Source organism: Callorhinus ursinus, unplaced genomic scaffold, assembly GCF_003265705.2.
Source record: "Callorhinus ursinus isolate GAN/ISIS: 27379988/994484 unplaced genomic scaffold, GSC_fseal_2.0 scaffold62, whole genome shotgun sequence".
Lineage (NCBI taxonomy): Eukaryota > Metazoa > Chordata > Mammalia > Carnivora > Otariidae > Callorhinus > Callorhinus ursinus.
The window spans coordinates 3,825,514-3,845,708 of NW_027397124.1; the positions used below are offsets into that span (position 1 = coordinate 3,825,514).

Below are 20,195 nucleotides of genomic sequence, written 5' to 3' on the forward strand. Positions count from 1 at the left end.
TCATAGCCTCAGAGGCCTACTGCAGCAGTTCCCGGAAAGCTCTTCGGGGTGGAACTGGGGGGCATCCCGCCCACAGTGAGGACGCGCCGCCGTGGGAGGTGGGGGTGGACAGGAGCTAGAGGGACTGGCGTGACAATCGCCTGTGGCCTGGGGTGGGCACCGTGCGAGCCCTGCCAAGAGCTCTCCTCCCCCACCACTGTTCTCCCTCCTCCGAGAGGCACCGAAACGGGACCACTGGACCCCTAATTGCCAACCCCGGGAACACCTGGGCTCCATAGAAACATGAGACTGGGCGGGGTCGGGCGACGGCTGCCCCCTAGCTGGAGAGGCGCATCACCTCCCACCCTCCCGCGTTCTCTCTGTCCCGGTGGAGCGGGCACCAAATTTCGGTTAACAATAGAGTCCTCGGTGTGCGGCGGGCACCCGGGCACGACTGGCGCCCGGCAGCGCGCCCTGCTACCGGTCAGAGAGGCCGAGTGCGGCTGCAGCCCAGCCTCGCCCGATCGAATGGTCTGACTCGGCTTTACGCGGCAGCAACGCTGTCGACCCTCGCCCGGCTCTATGGTGCGTTTCCCACTCCAGCCTAGCTTTCCCGGGTCTCCGCAGTCCCGGCCCGGAGCGTCAGGGGCGCCCTGCTGCTCTCTGACCCGGGCCTCGGGCCGGCACAGCGGGAGTAACGCGGCTGGCCCCGCGCTCCTTGCCGCCGCCAGCCCTGGATTCAGAGTTGGGAGAGGCAGCAGCCACCTCCCCGGGCGCGCCGTACTCCTCGGCGGTGGCTGGATCCCGGAGATCCTCCGCGAGCTGCCGGTCTCCCCGCCCCCCCCCCCCCGCCCCCGGGTCCTGAGCGAGCAAGCAGAGGTAGGCTAGCCCGACCCAGTCGCCGGCACCGACCTCGCAGCCTCCTCTCCAAACACACACCCACACCCACACGTCCTGGGCGCAGACCCCCAACGCCTCCCTTCCCGCGGAGATCCTTCGGGGCCTCCGGGAGAGACGGACAGACGGACGGGGCAAGCACACGGAGGGAAACTTCTTCCTCCCAATCTCCTGTCAGGCAATTACTGGCGAGCCTGTGCCGGCAGAGGGGAGGGAGGAAACGAGGGAAGGGCTCCAGAAGGGGAGGGGGAGGACGGAGGAGGTGGGGGAGGCGGGGGTGCAGTTGGTGAAACTCCTCTGTCTCCCGCTCATCTTTTCATTGCTTGCTCCTCTCCTTCGCGCAGACACCCCGGACCTCCCCTGGGCGCCAGCTCCTCGGCTCCAACGGGTCCAGAAACAAGTCGGATTTTTTTTTTTTCTTTCTTTCTGGAAATTGGCTTTGGTGTGTTTCCCTACCTCCCTCCTCCCCCAGCTAGCCCCCCCCACCTTTTTTTTTTTTTTTTTTTTTGAGACATGGCCCGGGCAGTGGCTCCTGGAAGAGGAACAAGTGTGGGAAAAGAGAGAGGAAACCGGAGCTAAATGACAGGATGCAGGCGACTTGAGACACAAAAAGAGAAGCATTTCTCTCGGATCAAGGCATTGCCTCTCTGCCCTCTTTTCTCCAAGACGAACTGAGGATTTTACAGCTCTAGGCGGAGTTGAAGCTCTTCAGATTGTTTAGATTTCCCCTTTGCTCTATTTTCCCCGCACGTTCTCGTTCTCCCGCGTCTGCCTGGGGATCCGGCGAAGGGAGAATGGAGAGGGGGCTGCCGCTCCTCTGCGCCGCGCTCGCCGTCGCCCTCGCCCCGGCCAGCGCTTTTCGCAACGGTAAGTGACAGGCGGAGGCGCGTGTGACAGCGCGGCGCCGGGGCTCCCGGGTTGCCCGCGTCCGGCCGGGGTTTGGCTTCCCGCCCCAGCCGCGGGACTCACGCAGAGCTGCCAGGGCGAACCGGCAATAGCCACCTCCCGGGCGAAGGAAACTTTTGTCCAGGGGGAGAAATAAAGAAGATCAGTCGGTTTAGGGCAGGAAGATTTCAAGTCCACTGCCTCCCTTCTGAAGTTGCTTGTTTGGTTATGGGGGTTTTCCTGCCTCTGTTACAAGGCAGAGCTGCCTACCTTCTATGATCAGCACACCAATTATCTTAATAATGTTTCCTCCCAAAGGCAATTAGATGAGACTCCCTTTCAAAAATTTGATGGCTGTTGAAAGTTAATGAACACTTTACCAGGAGAACTTCCTGGTTCTTCTGCAGCTCTTCGAAACCGTTTGTTCGGGTGGGTGCCTGCAAGAGATAGCGGTTTTTCGGTTGCTGGAACTCCCTCCTCCGCCTTTGCAAATCGCCCCTAATGTGTCCGAAGTATGAATGAAAGTTACATAGTGTCAATAAAGGAATCGGAGATATACAGTGTAAGACACCAGGATATCTGAAAATCCCTAACCTAGTTGCAGCTTCCACTTAGCTTTTAAAACCACTCACTGTTAAGTAAATGAAAGAATGCTGGGTTATAAACAGTATCCCCTAACCTAAATAATGTATTTTAAAATGTGATCTGGTTGTAGGCATGTTTAACTTAGGCTTTAAAGTAGGTGAAGGCAAGGGTATGAAATTATCTTTACAGTAAGTCTTCAGCAATTATTATTAACTAATTATCAAATATTTACTTTTGTCTGGCTTAGATTTCAATCAAAGTAATTAGAAGAAAAGAACACCCACTACTTACGGTGGTATATTGTTTTAATAAGAGACCACAAGTGGAGGGGTTCATACCAAGAGGAACTTAAATCACGTCTTTATGATGGAAGTTAATCTCTCTAATATGGTTTTTGGAGGTTTTATGATTGAAGCAATAGATTTCCCCCCAACAGCTACCAAGCAGTGTTCTAAAAGATATGCTTAGAGGCAACACACACACACACAAACTGTGAATGTGGAGTTCAATTTATTAATGAACCTGAGTTGGTGGCATCTTTCCATAATCTGGTAAAGGATGAAATAACATTCTCCTCCAATTGAAAGAGGTCAAGTGGTTAGACTTTAGAAATTACAGTAACCCAACCTCTGCCCTCTACAACTCCTGAGATTAAATCCATAGTCAAGATGTTCACAGGATGGATTTGAGACCTAATGCAAATAGCTTCCAGACTTTAGGTTGTGAACTCCATGTATATGTGTGTGTATGTGAATGTATACACAAATGTATATATATGTGAAATATATTTTTAAATTTTCTTAGCAGAAATCTGGGGAATGCTGAGAAGCTGAGCCTCAGTCTGTGAGCTTGACTGGTTAAAGCCATGTTGCTATGCTTGCAGTGACCAGAGTCAGTAAATGCCTCTGTAACACAGCAGACCTCTTAAAGCCATGTCCACCTCCTTGGAGTACCAGTGTCTGCTAAATTAATTCATTAACCTTATTTAGGTCTAATGGTCCAGAGTCATTAGAAATTGCTCTTTCTTAATCAACTGTTAGAGAGATTTAACAGAGCCAGGGAGTCTAGCAGTCCACATTATCTTATTACACTGTCACTTTCTCAGAAGTCACAGATTAAAGAGCTCTGGTGTGGTACCGAGTCCACCTAAATGTCTTCTGAAGTGACTCTGTGGAGTGACTAGAAGCAGTACTGTTTTATTTCACTCCTCTAACGGATGCCAGACACTGCCATGATGTTTGTATAGAGCTGGAGGAGACTTAGTGAGATGGGGTCACTTTCCAAGTTTTCTGCACATTTAAAATAATGGAAGAGCCTCAGTAGAATCACATAACAGGGTCCAATATGATCATTAGTTGAGATTCCGAACTCCGGTTGCAACATGTCTTCTTGGCAAACCGTAAGCCTTTAAAAGCTAAGGCAAAGGAAACCAGTATAAGAGTACCCCCAGTCTAAGAAACATGGTCAGAAACATCTAGCAATTGAGAAAAACAATATGATTTATATTGTCTTCTTTTTAATTTATGGGAAATGATTTCTGTAATGCATGTAGCTTTATGCATTTTTGATGTGCACTTCATCTTTCATTTCCATTTGACCTGGTTTTCCTGTAATAAAATTCTGTAGATTTATAAATTCATGCTGAGAGCAAAGAATGCCATTCTCTTTCCACAGGGAATCTATTAGATGCAATATTAAAATCTATATATACCATTACTGAAAATTTGTGATTGATAGGCTTATATATTTCACTGCTTTCATACCTATTCTTCTTACATAGTTTATGCACCAAATTTTTATTGCTTAAAATTAAACATCAATAAATGTGGCAGCATTTCAGGCTGAGACTTTCCAGCATGAAATCCATCATAAAAAGTGACAATGAGAATCTACACTGAACAATAAAGCAGCCCAGTGACTGGTTTATTTGGCTCTCAGTGAATCACTTCAGCATTTGGGTTTTTTGAAATGAAGGCTCAAAACTAGTTAGCTCACCTTTCCCAAAATGTAGGACCGTGGCTTACCATATGTGATACCCAGACCTTGGTGTGGTGGGTTGTTTTTTTTTTTCTTTTTTCCAACATCTAGGTAATTAGAATTAATGCTATGTGGCTATTTATTTTTCTTTCTGCCCAGTTGCTTTGATCTAAGACTGAACAACTTTACTTGGAGCAGTAGAGCAGAATTATTTCTGCTTCACCAAATACACTTTGTTCTCTGTTGATCTGGATCTCCAGAGCAGAGATAACTCAAAATCACTTAGATTTATGGGCAGATAAAACAACAACACAAAAGGTTTGGCTTTAAGCCAATCGAAGTCTTGGATGACAATCCCCACTGATCAATGACATAGACCAGGCTTATCATCAAAAAGCCACACAAGGGGTCGAATAGCTTCTTTTAGTCACCTTCCACTCAGAACTTGCTACTTAATGCGATTACACTTCTTGGGGGGAAAATTAAGTCTAGCAGGAGCTCCCTGGGGACCATGTTAACATCCATTGAGAGGATTTAATGTTTTTAACGCTAGAAGACCTTTTTCTCAGGAAGGAACCTTGTGGGGGGTAAGGGTAGAGTCCTGTCAGATCTCAGTCTACTTTTCTCCTGACCTAACCTTCCTGGGATCAAAGAGTGTTCCTTGGTGGCAGGGTTACATCAGTGCCACCTGAAGGACCCACGGGGAGTTCCCCCTAAAAAGTTATGGAATAATAACCAGTAATTTATATATAAAGCTAGAATACCTAAGTGGTTGTCAGGGAAAGATTTACCAAAATGTTATTTTTATTACAGATAAGTGTGGCGATACGATAAAAATTGAAAGCCCTGGGTACCTTACATCTCCTGGTTATCCTCATTCTTATCATCCAAGTGAAAAATGTGAATGGCTGATTCAGGCTCCCGATCCATACCAGAGAATTATGATCAACTTCAACCCTCACTTTGATTTGGAGGACAGAGACTGCAAGTAAGTGAGAAAGTATCTGAACAGGGCACCACACCGCCATCTCGTGGTCATGGATGTCTAAGGGGGAAAGTCAGTGTGTACAGAATGGGGTATAAATGGATCCAGGAGGGATTCTAATCTAGGCCAGATCATATGTCAATGGTATGGAAATTAAATTATGTTAAGCGATTTCTGAGTTCCCCAAACTAGGAATATTATGTTGAAATGTATAATCCCTCATATATTTTTTCCTGTTAACACTTTTGGTTTCAGAATTCTTGTGTTAAGAAATGTGTCTATATGCTTCTTTTTTTCTTTTTTTTTCCCCTGAAAAGAGGAAGAATAGAAACCCAAACTTTCTCTTGAGTTTTTATTAAATATTGTGGGTTACTAGCATATATAGCATCAACAGATGGTGAGGTTGGATATTTTCTAACAAATCTGCGACACATTTTGTGATTTAAGGACTGTATCTTATTGAGTTTGACATGACAAAAACAAATTGTCATTGAATAAAAATGAGGCATATAGTATAAGTCAGATGAGGGTTTTTTTTTTAGTAGATTAATGATTGCAAGTCTTATGGAAAATGCAGAAAAAATTGTTAATGCACAGTGAATACAATGGGGCTCAAATATAAATTGATATTTCATCCATCAGCTTTAGTCTTCCTAACTCCTTCTATTGTTAAGTAACTAAGCATCAATTTATGTCAGATTTCATTATTATTATGAAAACATTCTCACTATAGGGCCAGCCTAAATTATATTTCCTCACTTTATATGAAAGTACTAGTTGTGCAGGTTTTGCTTTGCACAGTATGGAAAACGTATTTTAACTTTGCAGGCGCAAGCAGTCCACTCAGATCCAGGTTTGCTCTTCTCTCTGGACACAAAGCAGACCACTTGTCTCTGTCTTGCCCACATTACCCCATTCTGCCAACCTGCACAGGTTATATTCTGCAGACACTTGCCTGCATATCTATCTTTAATGAAGTTTGGATATAGAAATAGTTTTAGCAAAGGAAAACAATCTACTTAAATCTCAGTTCCAAAGTGTTTCTCAGGGACTGATATGTTTTCCGCAGTTTTAAAATGGGTCAGTTTGATATAATTATATACAATGTAAATAGGTTACAAGTTCCGTTGGATATAAACATTATTGTGCAGGGACATTCATTATTAAAAGTGTTCTATTTGCAAACACATAGCCCTTTTAGGGAAGAACAGAATCATATGAAAAGGTTCCCACCTGTAGGAGGTCCTTAACAACCTATTGAGTTGGTGCGGTAAAACTAGTGTTTTGTGGGCAGGGAAATGAGGTTATCTGGTTAATTCAACATTTTGGTGACTAGAGAATTAGCATATATTCATAGATCAATTTCCAAATAATCAGCATACACTACAGTGTAATAGAATTATGCCGATTCCAATTTAATCCTTGTTCTGTGCTTCAGGGCATTATATTGACTTCTTAATCTTGTATGAAAGTTTCCATTAATAGTGTTCAGTGACTGCTAGGAAACGGGGAGTTTGTTGTTGTTGTTGTTGACGATATTCTGTATGGTGATTTTACAATATCAATCACCTAGACAATCTAGAGATTTGTTTTCTCTTTCATTTTATTTTCGTTTGTTTTGTTTTTTTTTTTTTGCTTTTTGACAATACTTAAATTTCTCTAAAAGATATTTTTAAGAAACTCAACATAAAACATACTCAAGTAATAACATTTTTCCCAAAGATAAGGTGCCATTACATTTTAGTAAACTCATGTCTACTAAATCCTGATCTGAGAGTCGTGACCATGTCTGTGTATAATATAATAGTTCAAAAATTCAGAATAATCAGGAGTCACTAGCAGGGGTGTGCTGGTCAATGTTGAATGACCGGATCTTGGAAAGGGGTGGTTCAAGACCTCATTTGTAATATTTACCAATTCCTGTTGTGTAAATATTCCCACTGTGACCAGTTTCAAACTATCCATGTGATGTCACTGTACACAGACTTGTGTACTCCTAAAGAGACGTGTGCAATGGGTTCTTGTGAGCTGGGGCAAGCCAGTTCCAGCACATAACCAGGGAAGCCAGTATGAAGGGGAAGCCAGTCGAGTGAATTAATACATGTTAAGTGCTTATAACAGTGCCTGGCACACAGTAAGTCTTCAATAACTATTTGCTGTATCAAGATGTGAGGTGGAGTATGGTGGAATTGGAACTTTCTCAGTTTTCTTTCTTCCTTCCTTTCCTTCCTTTCTTCCTTCTTCCTTCCTTCCTTCCTTCCTTCCTTCTCTCCTTCCTTCCTTCCTTCTTTCTTTCTTTCTTTTAAGATTTTGAGGTCTTCTTTTTCTTTTTCTTTTTATCTATTTATTTTGAGATAGAGAAAGAGAAGGAGTGCACACACATGAGTGGGGGCAGGGGTGGAGGGAGCAGAGGCAGAGGGAGAGAATCCCAAGCTGACTCCACGCTGAGCGTGGCACCTGAGGTGGGACTCAATCCCAGGACCCTGAGATCATGACCCAGGCTGAAATCAAGAATCAGATGCTTAACCGGCTGAGCCACCCAGGTGCCCCTCAGTTTTCCTTTTGAAAAATGACAAGAAAAAGGATAATTATTATTTATAGGAAGGGACAATTTTAGTGATATCAGTATGGTATTCAAGAAACTGATATGGGCAAGAAGATTGTTTCTGTCATTCCGCTGGTGAGACTTTTTTAAGGCTACCAAGTGAAGTGGTTTCTTAACTCTAGCAACTGGAGGGTTCGTTCTCTCTGAAGGTGCCATCTCCTGGCCAGCCTCAAAAGGCTGATATATTTAGCCTGATGAAGTCAGTGGAGATTATGGCATAGAAAATATCTTTCTGCTGTGTTTGGAAGTGTTGCTATCTGATTGTTTTATCAATGAAAATTCCAAAAATGATAGAGGAAGAGCAACTGAAGACATTGCTGTCACTCTTTCCGGGTTGATCCACATGACTCCTGGTCACTGCTGAAGGTTGCAGTTGAGATTCTACAAATGGGACACAATTCTTACAGTCTTTTGTGAAGTCTGCAAGAAGAATCCACAGCTTTAATTTAAAGTTAAAATTCCCTACAGAAATAGAAAATACCAATAACCCTTGGAAGAACAAATTCATAGACTTCAAAATTTTATGTTGAATGTGCAAAAGCATAGTTTTGTTTTTGTTTTTGCTTTTATTTTAGTGGGTTTGGGTTTGTTTTTTTTTTTTTTTTGTAATTTATATTAGGCTACTTCCATAAAAGGAATTTGAGATAATACAAAATTTGGTACAACAAACCACATCCAACGAGCTAGCAAGCTTGTAGTTATCGTTCCTGTTGAGATCAAGCTGATTGTCTTATTGGGGATATTTAATATCTCTCCCTGTTTCAGCTATATTATATGTCTAATAGCAATAAAAAGTACTTGCTTTACCAGTGTAATCAGGTTATTGGTAAGATAAAATGGGGTAGTGGATACAAAAGCCTTTTGAAAAGTTGAAAGCTTCCCTCAAAAGAAGTTATCATTGCCATTATGACATCTTGAACAACTTGGTGATGGTTAGAACATTTGGAAATATGAAACTTAAGCATATGTCAAACTTAAATATATAGATTCAGTAATGGGATGACCTGCATAAAATACACCTGGCAATTTCTCTCGAAACCGTCCAGTATTTGTACAGTCAACTTCCACCATGTGAAAGCTTAAGAAATCGATTCCTTAGCACATTTGCTTGTTGAGAAACATCCTTAAAAGCCAAGTAAACAGATTTTTTTGTGGAGTGTAGGGATGGATGAGAAATTAAATAGATGAATTCTGGGAGGAATTTTTATTTTTATTTAAATTTGTATTGTTTTATTTATAATTAAATTAAAAACTATTTCATAGTTTTAACAATAGAGTAAAATGTACACAGTTACTACTTTTCATGTGAAGATCATGAAGACTGACCTAATACATAAACAAACTATGAACCTAACCTTACAAAAAGTTTTTAGAGTGAGTATCAAGGGGCATGATTTCCTTAGGGAAAATGAATGTTCTGGTTGTGCTGATAGTTTTAAAACGCAACAATCTATGTTTCAGGTTCCATTATGAGTCAGGTTTCATGACAAATAAGCATCAAAAACATAGTATTATAAATCCCTGAATTCTTTTATCGAACATAGTGTGGTATCGATCAATCAGTCAATCAGGCAGGAGAATATCTGTCTGTGGGCTAACGTTGTGCTAGGATGTGTAGCAATACCAGCTGGTTTTATTGTTATGTTGATAAAAGGTGACTAGAGAATGTTCTGAAGGAGAAGGTGTGGAGGGAATGCACCAGCAAAATCCTCCATGCTTGTGAAGTATCGAAGCACAATTATAAGCAGAAAAGGAAGGAAAAAGCAACCTGCTGAGTGTTTTTCAGAAAGCAATGTTCATTGTGCACTGTAAATGGTTTTCTGCATTTACACTGAGCTAGTTAGATCTTACTCAATGATAGTTTTCTTCGGTGGTAACACAGACATCTTGAATCTCATAAAAGTTTATATCTGCATAATAAACAAGAATGTCATTGATACAGTAGTTAGAATTTATGGAACTTTTCCGGTTTCCCAGCAATGCAAACTATCAGCATGATAATTTATAATGGGTTGTGACAAATACTGCTGAGCAAAGAGGTGTGTGATTACATTCAGATCAGATGTCCTCATCTGGGGAGCAATAAAAATTTCACAGACATTGGGTTAAAAACATTAAGAAAATGAATGTGGAGCTCCAGGAAGAGTCTAAAAAGGTGATAGTATTGGAGGGAGAAAGCTCAGTAGTGGTCTTCTTACTCACTGGTTCCTGACTTCAATGCCTGATTTGCCAGTGCTGTTTTGTAGGATTTCACCAAGACACAGGTGAATGTGGCACAGATGCTTTTCTGTCTATAACTTAGATGTGTAATACCTTCTTAGTGGAACCAAAAATAGGTGTTTTTTTCCTAATTCAAAGCAATCGAAGGGAGGTTTCACTTCTGGAACTTCGTATGAAGTTTAATTACAGGAAAATCTTAACTAAATGAGATGATATTCAAGTTTTGTTGGATTTTTGGAATTTTGTTGGAATAAATCACACATCCTTTCTTTAATGCTACTTTTAAAATTACCTAAGTTATAAAAAAAATAAATAAAATTACCTAAGTTATTACAAACTTTGAAACACTGGTCATTTCATTTATTTTCATAGACCATAAACTCACTGAATGAAAATTAATTTTCCATTAGTTTCTCAGATCTGATAATTTTCACAAATTGAATTATACAGTGGTCACTTTGTCATTTATTGGCAATTTGGGGAATACAAGTTCCATTTTTTGTTTCCCTGAGTACTATTTTTTGTTTCGATCCTTTCTTTTTTTACTTTGTTCAGCATGGGTTTTTTCATTAATTTTGATTTTTTTTTAAATGCTGTGTTAAAATATTATTTACCTTGATTGGTGAGTTTTTGGCTTTTTGAATCTGAGGTGAGTGCCTTACTCTAGTCCCAGTCTTGTGTTTTAGAGTATCACTTAGACCAAAATGAAGTGTTTGTTTTATGAAGACAGTGAGTATTTTAAGCCAAAATATTTTTCCACTTTCTGTATTAAGTATAGAAGTCTATGTACTTTTAATTAAAGTACAAGATGTATGTAGAAAAATACACACAGTGTAAAGTTCGATAAAATTTTACAAGGTGAGCACAACCACATAACCAATCCAGAGTAAACATTTCCATCTTCCTACAAAGAATCCCCCTTATGTTCAGCTAGCCTTTGGCTTCAAGGAAGACTACTGTCCTAACTTGTGTGATTCCATTTTTATAAATTTCAAAATGAGACAAAACTAAACTATAGTCTTAGAAATCTGTAGGCACTATCCTTTGAATGTGGTAAAACTCTTTGGCACAGAGATAGAACAATGCATACCATTCCCTTTCTGATAAAAAAAAAAAAAGAGTCATACTGAAGTGTATTCTAATGTTTTTCAGTAACTACTGTAGAAATATCTTGTATTCGTTACATATACTATGGGAATGTTAAAATACGCACAAAGTTTTCAATCTAGAGCTTGTTTTAGATGCAAGGCAAATACAGGAAAATCTTCCCCTTGCTTTACTTTTCAGTTTTTCATTGTTGGTTTTCATCTCAAGTAATTTCCCAACATGGGCAGTGTGGGAGGCACCACCACCAAGCTCAATTCAATTAAAAAACTTTTGATTGGGTAAGAATGAACCCTTCTCAGAACAACTGCGGGACAATGTTGTTGCTACCACCTGCAGCATCCTTGGTTATTACTCAGGCAGATAATTATCTACTTTCTTCCTTTTGATTTTTTTTCCCTATTAGCACTTATTTAATTTGAATAAAACCCCATGTGTTTAATAAAATTAATATTCCTTTATTATTTTTTACTATAAGCAATCACATTTGATCATAATGAATTTTGAGCATTACAAGGTTGTTGTGTGTTAGGCATTTCTGTAATTTGAAAGAAGCAACCTTTATGAGAAGCTAAAAGAGAAGGTTACTTGAAATCTTATCAAATTGAATCAACATGTGCATGGCATTTCCAACCAGATTTCACTTGGGGAGCAGACACTTAAAAATTGATCCAAGTGAGACATATGCCTTCAGCTGGCGTGCATATTCGCAGCTCCTTTTTTTTTTTCCAGCATAAAACTTGATACTTGCCTGCATGCTGACATACTCCGGCAGAAGCACACACACAAACACATATGTGCATGTGTGTGCGTGCTTGTGAAGGAGGCTACAAAATAAACTTAACTAATTGCCGTTGTAGTTATTCATCAAGGCTGATCATTAAGCCCAAAGAAGAACAAGAGACAAGATTAGTGTTCAGATCAGGTTCCAAATGCCTTCTAATTGGGTGTTTGTAATCAATCCTGATTGTAGGAGTCAGTGACTTGGCAGAACATAGCACCTCCAAAAAAAGATTTTTCCTGCTCTTCTGTGGTTGATGGAACTGTGTCTAGTATCTAGGTCAGTTAGGGATGGCATGAGGTCAGGATAACTCAGATTGGCTGTGAAGCACGCCAAACACATTATGCTGGCTGATGGTTGAAATCACTTAGTCTCTGCAGCTAGCTTAGCGATTGAACTTCCTTCATTCAGAACTCTACAAAATTCTGCAGAAGAGCAGAGAGGAAAAATAATCTTTTGGCTTCTCTCCACTCAGTTGCCTTTTAACTTAACTATTTTTCCTGCTCGAGCCTAGGTCTATATTGTACACATCTTATATCTTATTCAGCCACCATGTTTAATTTTCTCCTTTAATTTAAGTAATCAATAGAGTGTTTGGGAAGGTATGGTCATGGCTGGTTCTTCCTGTCAGGTCCTCAGTCTATGCCCGCCATGACACCCACTAAGCCCTCTGTGCACACGATCTCACTCAATCTTCCTGTCATCCCCATTCTACAGATGGCAGCACTGAGGTTTAGAAAAGTTAGATCAACTGAGCCCAAACGCTCAGCAGCTGCACCAAGTTATCTTTCCACCTTTGTGACTGATGGGGCTTGGGACATGCCTTTTGAAGGAGGAAATTCTTATGAAGTGTTACCAGCTCATCTGGTATCCAAACAGCCGTTTTCTTCTATGAAAGACCTCACAAAAGTTTGAATACAAACTAACTCATTCTGAGGAAGGACTTAATTTTTAAACTCTCGGTTCAGATTAAGTAAGAACTGCTAAAAACTGTGCACAGAAACTTCCAACCAATTGGTGATTTTCCACTCAGTAAAAACTTGCCTGAACCTGGGGATGAAATCCTAGCAGAAAATATCTAAATTCCGGTCCCTTTGGTTCATGGAGTTTGAAAGCACAAAGCACATACAAACACAATATTTACTTAAAGCCTGATAACCAGGCAGCACAAGGGTTCGATTTATACAGTTGATTCAAGGGATGTGTGAGATCCCAGCTGCATGCTGTGCTTCCTCGCTGCCCGGAAGTCGGAAGGCCGCCTTGTCTTCCAAGCATTGCTCGTTGACTTCATCTCAGGCAACTGTCAGGCAAGTTTTGCTCTCCCTCTTCTCCCCTGTTTGTAAAATTTCAATACTTGTATTTTCCCTGATGACTCTGTAAGGGTTAAAAGGCAGAATGTTTGCTCAGGCACTGGATTCCTACGAGAAACAGAAGAGTGTTTTTTGAGAAGAAACAGATGCTCCAGAGTATTTTGTTTTTATCTGGTCAGATACTTGTATAATCAGCCGGCCAGGTTGGAGGTGATGGCTTGTTGCTTCTGTGAGTGACTGGCATGTCAGGGAGAGAGCAGCCAATCCCAGGCTGAAAGAGGATGCTAAATGTCTCCTTCTTCAAGTTCTTAAATTTCTTTAGAACAGCCAGAGGTGGCAAAGGCTAGTCAATATATTCCCGATTCCAACTTCTTGCTTGACTCTCCAACCAACAGATGCTACGAGCTGGGAAGGTATTGTGTGCAATAGAAGCAATCACTGAAATGGCATGGAAAAAAATAAAATGTGGTCAAAACCCTTAGTCCTCCAGAGATGATTTTTTTTTTAATTAAAAGCACTAACTTCTCAAATTTAAAGAAAAAAGAACACGTTCTTGATTCGAAGAAAATAAAGGACACAAAGCCCCCCAAGCTCGGTCGCTTGACTTCCTCTCACTTGGGGTGATGTTGTTTTAGATGGAGCAACACCTGGCAAATGAGGCTGCTGTTTGGCCTTTTCTCTCCGTTCAGACCTGCCCATCCATTCTTGAATAACTTGGGAGAGTGGGCGTTTATTTGTAACACAGATGGTCACAAAAAAAGATGATTAAAATATACGAAAATTTCAATTTCTGGATCAATCCACTCTTGGAAAAAATGGCAGCCACCAGAAATGGCAAATCCTCACGAATTTGACAGTGAGGCTGTGTTATGCATGAGGCTCTCGCAGACCACCCATCTGCCCAGGTTCTTCATTCTAACTGTACAGGTAAGGGTTGGTCTCCCCATTAGGTGGTGAGCTCTTTGAGGGCAAACACCATGTCTGACTTACATCTCTACTCTCTACGGTCCCCACAATGCTTTGCACATAGCAGGCACTAGATAAATGGATCTCCACAGCTGACAGTTTTATTGAGATTGAAGACTGGAAAGAATAGAGGGGAAGCAGTGTTGCACCGAGTAGAGTCTACGGTTCACCGTAGGCAGTCTGGAGGAGAGAATAGCAAAACTCAGCGAAGGGAGAGCAAAAGGGGCAATTTTGAAAACTACTCAAGTGGGTGGTCAGTTGGTCTGAGTGCCAATCCTTCAAAAAGACTTGACACCAGCCACTTCTTGGACACAGCGGTGGTAGCTGTATTTTCGCATTCTCGAAATCTGTCCAGGTCCCTCCTCCTCCATCCGCACCCACGCAGTCAGAGCCATCGGAACAGGGACTTTGGAGCCTCAGTCCACAGCCACACAGGCAGGAGGGGCAGAGCAGGAGGGGTAGGCTCCCCATGCACACAGCCTGCTACCCCTCCACTGTCTATGTCGGAAACGCATTTTAGCTCCAGCTCCACTGAAGCCAAGTCATCATTAAAACTGCCCTAGCAGCTTCTTCACTTCTACAAAGGGTAGCCCATAATTTTGTTTTTCACTGAAGATTGTTGACCCTGGGCAGAGGGAAGAGTGGGGTTTTTAGCACTGATTGGATTTTTCTTTCTTTTTTTTTTTAAGATTTTATTTATTTATTTGAGAAAGAGAGCACGAGTAAGAGGGATGGGCAAAGGGAGAGGGAGAAGCAGACTCCCAGCTGAGCAGGGAGCCTGATGTGGGGCTCGATCCCAGGACCCTGGGATCACGACCCAAGCCGAAGGCAGACGCTTAACCGAATGAGCCACCCAGTCACCCCACCCTTTTTTTAAGGAAGAAGTTTTACATTTTCCTTATCCTTTATTCCACTGCCAATTTCTTTGTCCCTGAGTAATTGTTAGGTGATCTTGGTTCAGTCCTTTAAGACACATCCTCATTTCCTTCTTTAGCTCTTCTAGCCTCATACCTAGTGTGTGCGTTAGTTCATTAACTCGAGCTGGGGATTTCTGATTGTCAGGGGACTCTGTTAGCAGCTCCTGTGAAAAGTGTTCTGGTGAGGATCAGGGGCCTGTGGATCATAATTGCATGTCTGCCTGTCATCCCCATCTGTGAGGTAGGATCCCAGGCAGGAGGGCTGGCTCACAGTCTGTGAACAGCTTGGTTATGGCGCTGTGACTACCGTGGCTTTGACAGTGTCGACCAGTGCAGCTCAGGAGGATATAGCATCAGACTCTGATGGACCCTCACAGCCCAGACACAGCCTCAGTTCATCTTTTTCCTTCTCTTTTTGAAGAAAAAAAAAAAATGCTTTCCTTCCCCTACCTATCTCAGTGACACAGTGTTGATGACATAATGAAGGTGGAAGTATCTTATGAATACAAGAGAAATATGTTACATAAAGCCTAGGTATTACTATAACAGGAAGTGCATCCGCAGGTTTTGTTCCTTAAAATAAGTTCAGACTGTAAACAATAACGTCTGCATCCTCAGGAGGAGGCACTTATAAATATTTCAAAAGCACTGCACATGTCCACAACAGAGATAGTATCTCATGCTCAGCATGTATTCAGCAACCAAGAGTTTCTGAATGTTCTTATAATAAGTTGGCTGGATAAGTGAGTTATAATTGCCATCTTCTAAAACTCCTGATGGGTGGAGTTTCTGGAAAAATCCCACAAAAGATACTATCTCAATGTCACAAACTTGATAATAGCATTAATGGTTTTAAAGAAATCATAATTTTCTCAAGTGTGCCTGAGGACTTATAAATATATTCGGCACATCCAGATGGTAAAGCAGTCCATCCTTTATGTAAGGCAGGAGCCAGGATCATGGTGGCTGTTACCGCAAGGATGCCAGTCCTTTCCCATCAGCTAACCGAAACTCTGCCATTACATTCGTGTGCAAGAAAGAGGGAATTAGGTGGATTTTATATTGTAAATTCATAGAGAAAAGCAGCTGGGAAAGTACATGTTTTTAAATTGATGGTGCAGCCCATTCTCCTCCTTTTCCCTCCACTTCTGGTGACCCCAGGCCCTTTAACTTTGCCATCCCCTTCCCGCATTTCTGGTTCGGACAGATTTCCCAGTAGTGAGGAGGGTCTCAGTGACTATGATGAAAAGCTGTTTCATCCAGCAGAAGGGGTTTGCTTTCCTTCTCGTGGGACCGTTGTGGGCTTCCTCGAGCCAAAGAGATTCTGTGAGACTTTCCTACTCATGAGTAAAAGAAGTCCTCCTGGGAACTTGTTACCCTTCAACAAATATTTCATCCTCTGCCTTCCCCATTAACGTCACAGGTACTGAAAGGAGCATCTATACTCTACCGCTCTACCTGCTCGCTTAACACTTTTCAGCATCATTCCTGTACCCTCCAGTTGACTGAAACTGCTTGCTTAACTGTTCCATTCCAATTACTCTTCTAACGTCCAGACCACTGGCTTTGCCTTGACCCCGATTTCTTCACCCTTTGTACAACATTACACACAATTGGCTACTCTCTATACATCGGAGCTTTCTTCTTCCCTGCATCTTGTCACACTGCACCATCTTGGATTCCTCCCTACCTCTCTTTTGGACTTTATCTTTCTCCTCTAACACTAAAAGACAGGCATTGGCCAAGATTTTGCCTTTGCCCTGAATGTCTTCTCCCTGAATAGCTTTATTGATCTTAGCCACTCAGCTCAGATAATACCCAAATTTATGTCCAGCTCTCCATTTGACCTAAGCATTGGACTCAAACTTCCAAATGCATTCTAGACAGTGTCGACTGCCTGAGTGGTAGACCATTGCCACAAATGAAAAAATCTGATTTTGCACCACCCCTGCCTTTTCTTTCTCTTACTGAATCCTTCCTTTCCTGTGTATCCAAACCTGACACTCTGGAATGTCTCCCAATTCCTCTTTGTCCCCCAGGTGCTGTCAGTTTAAGGCCTCTACATTACAAATCTACAATACCCTTCTTGTTTATCTTTTCTGTTCCATTTCTACTGCTACTGCTCAAATCCTAACACTTTTCAACCCATTCTCGGTGCTATTGCAGTAGCCTCATAAAGGGACTTTCTCGATTCTTCCTCTTAGCCTAGAAACCTTGAGCTTCCTGTTCCCTGTCCTGCTCTGTCTGTGCTTCTCCGTCTTCCACAACATAACTTTGTCCTGCCCCTCTGCTCTGTCTCCTGTGGCACCCCAATATAGTCTTGCCAAAATATATTGTAGTTCTTTAGACACCCCTGCTTTCTCACCCCATGCCTATTCATTGAATGTTTTCTTCACAGATGTGGGAAGGGTAAACACCCTTCACATACCTTGTGTGTCCCTGTCAAAATGTTACACATCATTCTAGTTCCATCTGAAATGCTTCCTTTGTAAAGCCATTTCTGATAACCAACAACCAATTAAATGTGGTCTCTCTTTCTCTGTCCTCCAACACCCCCCCAAGACCCGTCTTTCTACAACTTTCATGTTCTTTAAAATATTGTCCTGTCATAATGTCATAATCATTAATATTCTGCTACTCTTCACCCAACTAGTTCATTAGGTGCTCAAGAACAGAGAAGGATATTGTTTTCCACCACTTGCAGAGCCTAGCATAGTGTTTGGCCTATAATAGGTGCTTAATTAACATTTCCGAATTGAATGGACCAACTGAAGCCTAGTGAGTCTTCTCAAGGGTGTTCACCTAGCATGGAAGAACCAAGTCAGCTTTTTAGGAAAAGCTCTCACTTAATCAGACTATTAAAATGCACACTTACGCTTCTCATTTACGTGGTAAACCCTTCCTTTTTGTGGGTAATGGAGTCAACTTTACATTTTTTCCTCTAAAAATCTTTATTTTAAAAAAACCTAAGATTTCTGCATGTCAATAGCTTTAGCTAAATCTCAACAAATATGCAGAGGTAGTGCTTGACTGCAAACTTTGCTTTCTGTCTCATACTCATCTCCATATCTGTTTTGGAGTTAGAGACATCACATGTATTAACAGTACAGGCGTATGTCCTGATTGCTGAGTGTTTTCTGACATCCCCACAACTCTCGGGACTTTGTGTCACTACTCTGGAAACTTTGTCCATTGTATGTTCATATCTGGGCTCATGGCCAAGCCACCTTTATATAAATTTAGCACAAATAATTTAGAGCCTTGTTCCATTCCAGCTGGCAACCCCAATACATGCACGTTAACTTAACAGCAGGCTTGCTGGGGAAGTTGTATAAAATGAGACTCTCCGGGACAGAAGTCAACACAGGATGCATAGTGTGCAGAATGGTATAAATATGTTAGTCCGTATTGCCAGGTAAATACCAAGCCCCAAGTCTTGGTGCCACTACATGAAGATACCACTCTGGGGAGATGCTAGACTGAGCTAGCCCAGAGGTTGCTACAGGGGGTGATTTCTGAAATAGACAATAAGGGGTTTTAGCTGCTCTCCTGGTTCACACCATCCCAATGTTTCCTAAGTGTTTCTTAAAACTGTGTGTCACAGTGAACTGGTGTCAACCCAAGAGGAAGAGAAGAAGAATGGCGGGTGCGTGGTTACATCTACAATAGTGAGTCATCCCGGCCACCACAGCTCATTTTGTATTTCTTACTACCTTATACTGAGTTCCCTGGGATACTTCCAAATGTTTCTGTTCTCTGTCTAGTCTAGAAACCCATAGCACACCCCCATCCTCCCATCTCCAGGTTGTCCGCAACTGGGGAACAGAATGACTTAGATGATAAACTCTTGCATTTCCGTGGGGGTAAACTGGGGCAGAGGCAGAAGTGCTGCCTGATCATGCCCTTGATTTATTCTCCATTGTGCCATTCCGTGTTGACCACGTTCATCATTCCCTTGGGAGACTTGCTTAACTAACAGTGTGTCCTTCATGTGTGATGCCTATAGGATCCTGTCGAGATCCTGAATTCTAGAAGTGACTCAGCCTTTATATAGCTGTGGGCTATTTCATCTTTCTGAGCCTGCATTTCCTCATCTGTGAAACAAGAGAGGTAGGTTCTGTGCTTTCAGCCCATTTGCCTCTAATCTAACAGGGTTCTGTGTGTGCAGGGGAATCCTGTTGCCATAAGAGCATATTCCAAAGATGTCTTTTCTGATGATTTAGGCTCGCCCTGATCCCTGGACCTCCCTTTGTCTTTGACAAGACACCTTTTCTCTTTTGTCTCTCTTAGCTCTAAGTTACCCCAGCTCAGTCCAGACCCTCCCTGCCTTTTGCAAAACAGCCCCTCCCCTTTCCTTACTATTTCTTTTCCTCTGAGACACTCTTTTATGTCAGTTTTCTACCCCTAAATTTTATCAGACATTTTAGATTCTATTTCGGCAACATTTATTCCAGGGAATTGCCCATTTCCCCCACCTTGACCTTAATCTTCTACATTAACAGGGGATTATTTTAACTCATCGGTTATTTGGAAGAACCGGGAATGTGGTCCTCAGAAATGCTCGTTTCTTGTTCTGCTGTCACTAAATATGATATTTGCAGGCAGTGGAAATTCTATGTAGGAATGAGCTGTTTATTCTTGAAACTAGATGGGCCACAGGCCACATTCGAGTTATAATTTAACTGCAGATGATAACCTAAGTGTTAATCGAAACTCGGATTTGATCACTAACACAGAAGTAGCTCTACCTTACCTTTCTGTTCAGCATAGCTTATTAAAATTAGATTGTAAAAAATAGAAATTACATTGGAAAAAATACAAAGGAATGACAACAGCGAATTTGTTAATTAATCCCACCTCACTCTTTATGTCTCAGAGGCAGCGTAAACTATGTAATAAGCTATGCATCTATTTGTAAAACAGTCTTGAATTAAGGAGCTTATTCAGATGCCATTGTAAAAATAATTTTCTGAAATTGTGGTCT

At 41.8% G+C, this 20,195-nt stretch overlaps 1 protein-coding gene across 6 annotated transcripts in view; it reads left to right on the forward strand.

The window, feature by feature from the left end:
- Positions 1 to 378: 378 nt before the first annotated feature.
- The window catches only part of NRP1 (neuropilin 1), a 136,919-nt gene continuing 117,102 nt past the window's right edge, over positions 379 to 20,195 (forward strand). For 2 of the 6 annotated variants that reach the window (XM_025885783.2, XM_025885785.2), the window contains exons 1-2: positions 1,157 to 1,743; positions 5,137 to 5,311. In XM_025885783.2, coding sequence (XP_025741568.1) covers positions 1,671 to 1,743; positions 5,137 to 5,311 — 248 coding nt within the window. In that variant the 5' untranslated portion in view covers positions 1,157 to 1,670. Of the gene's footprint in view, positions 565 to 909; positions 1,055 to 1,155; positions 1,744 to 5,136; positions 5,312 to 20,195 lie in introns of those variants that run through there. The other 4 variants (XM_025885782.2, XM_073885509.1, XM_073885510.1 and 1 more) reach the window with 4 other exon arrangements.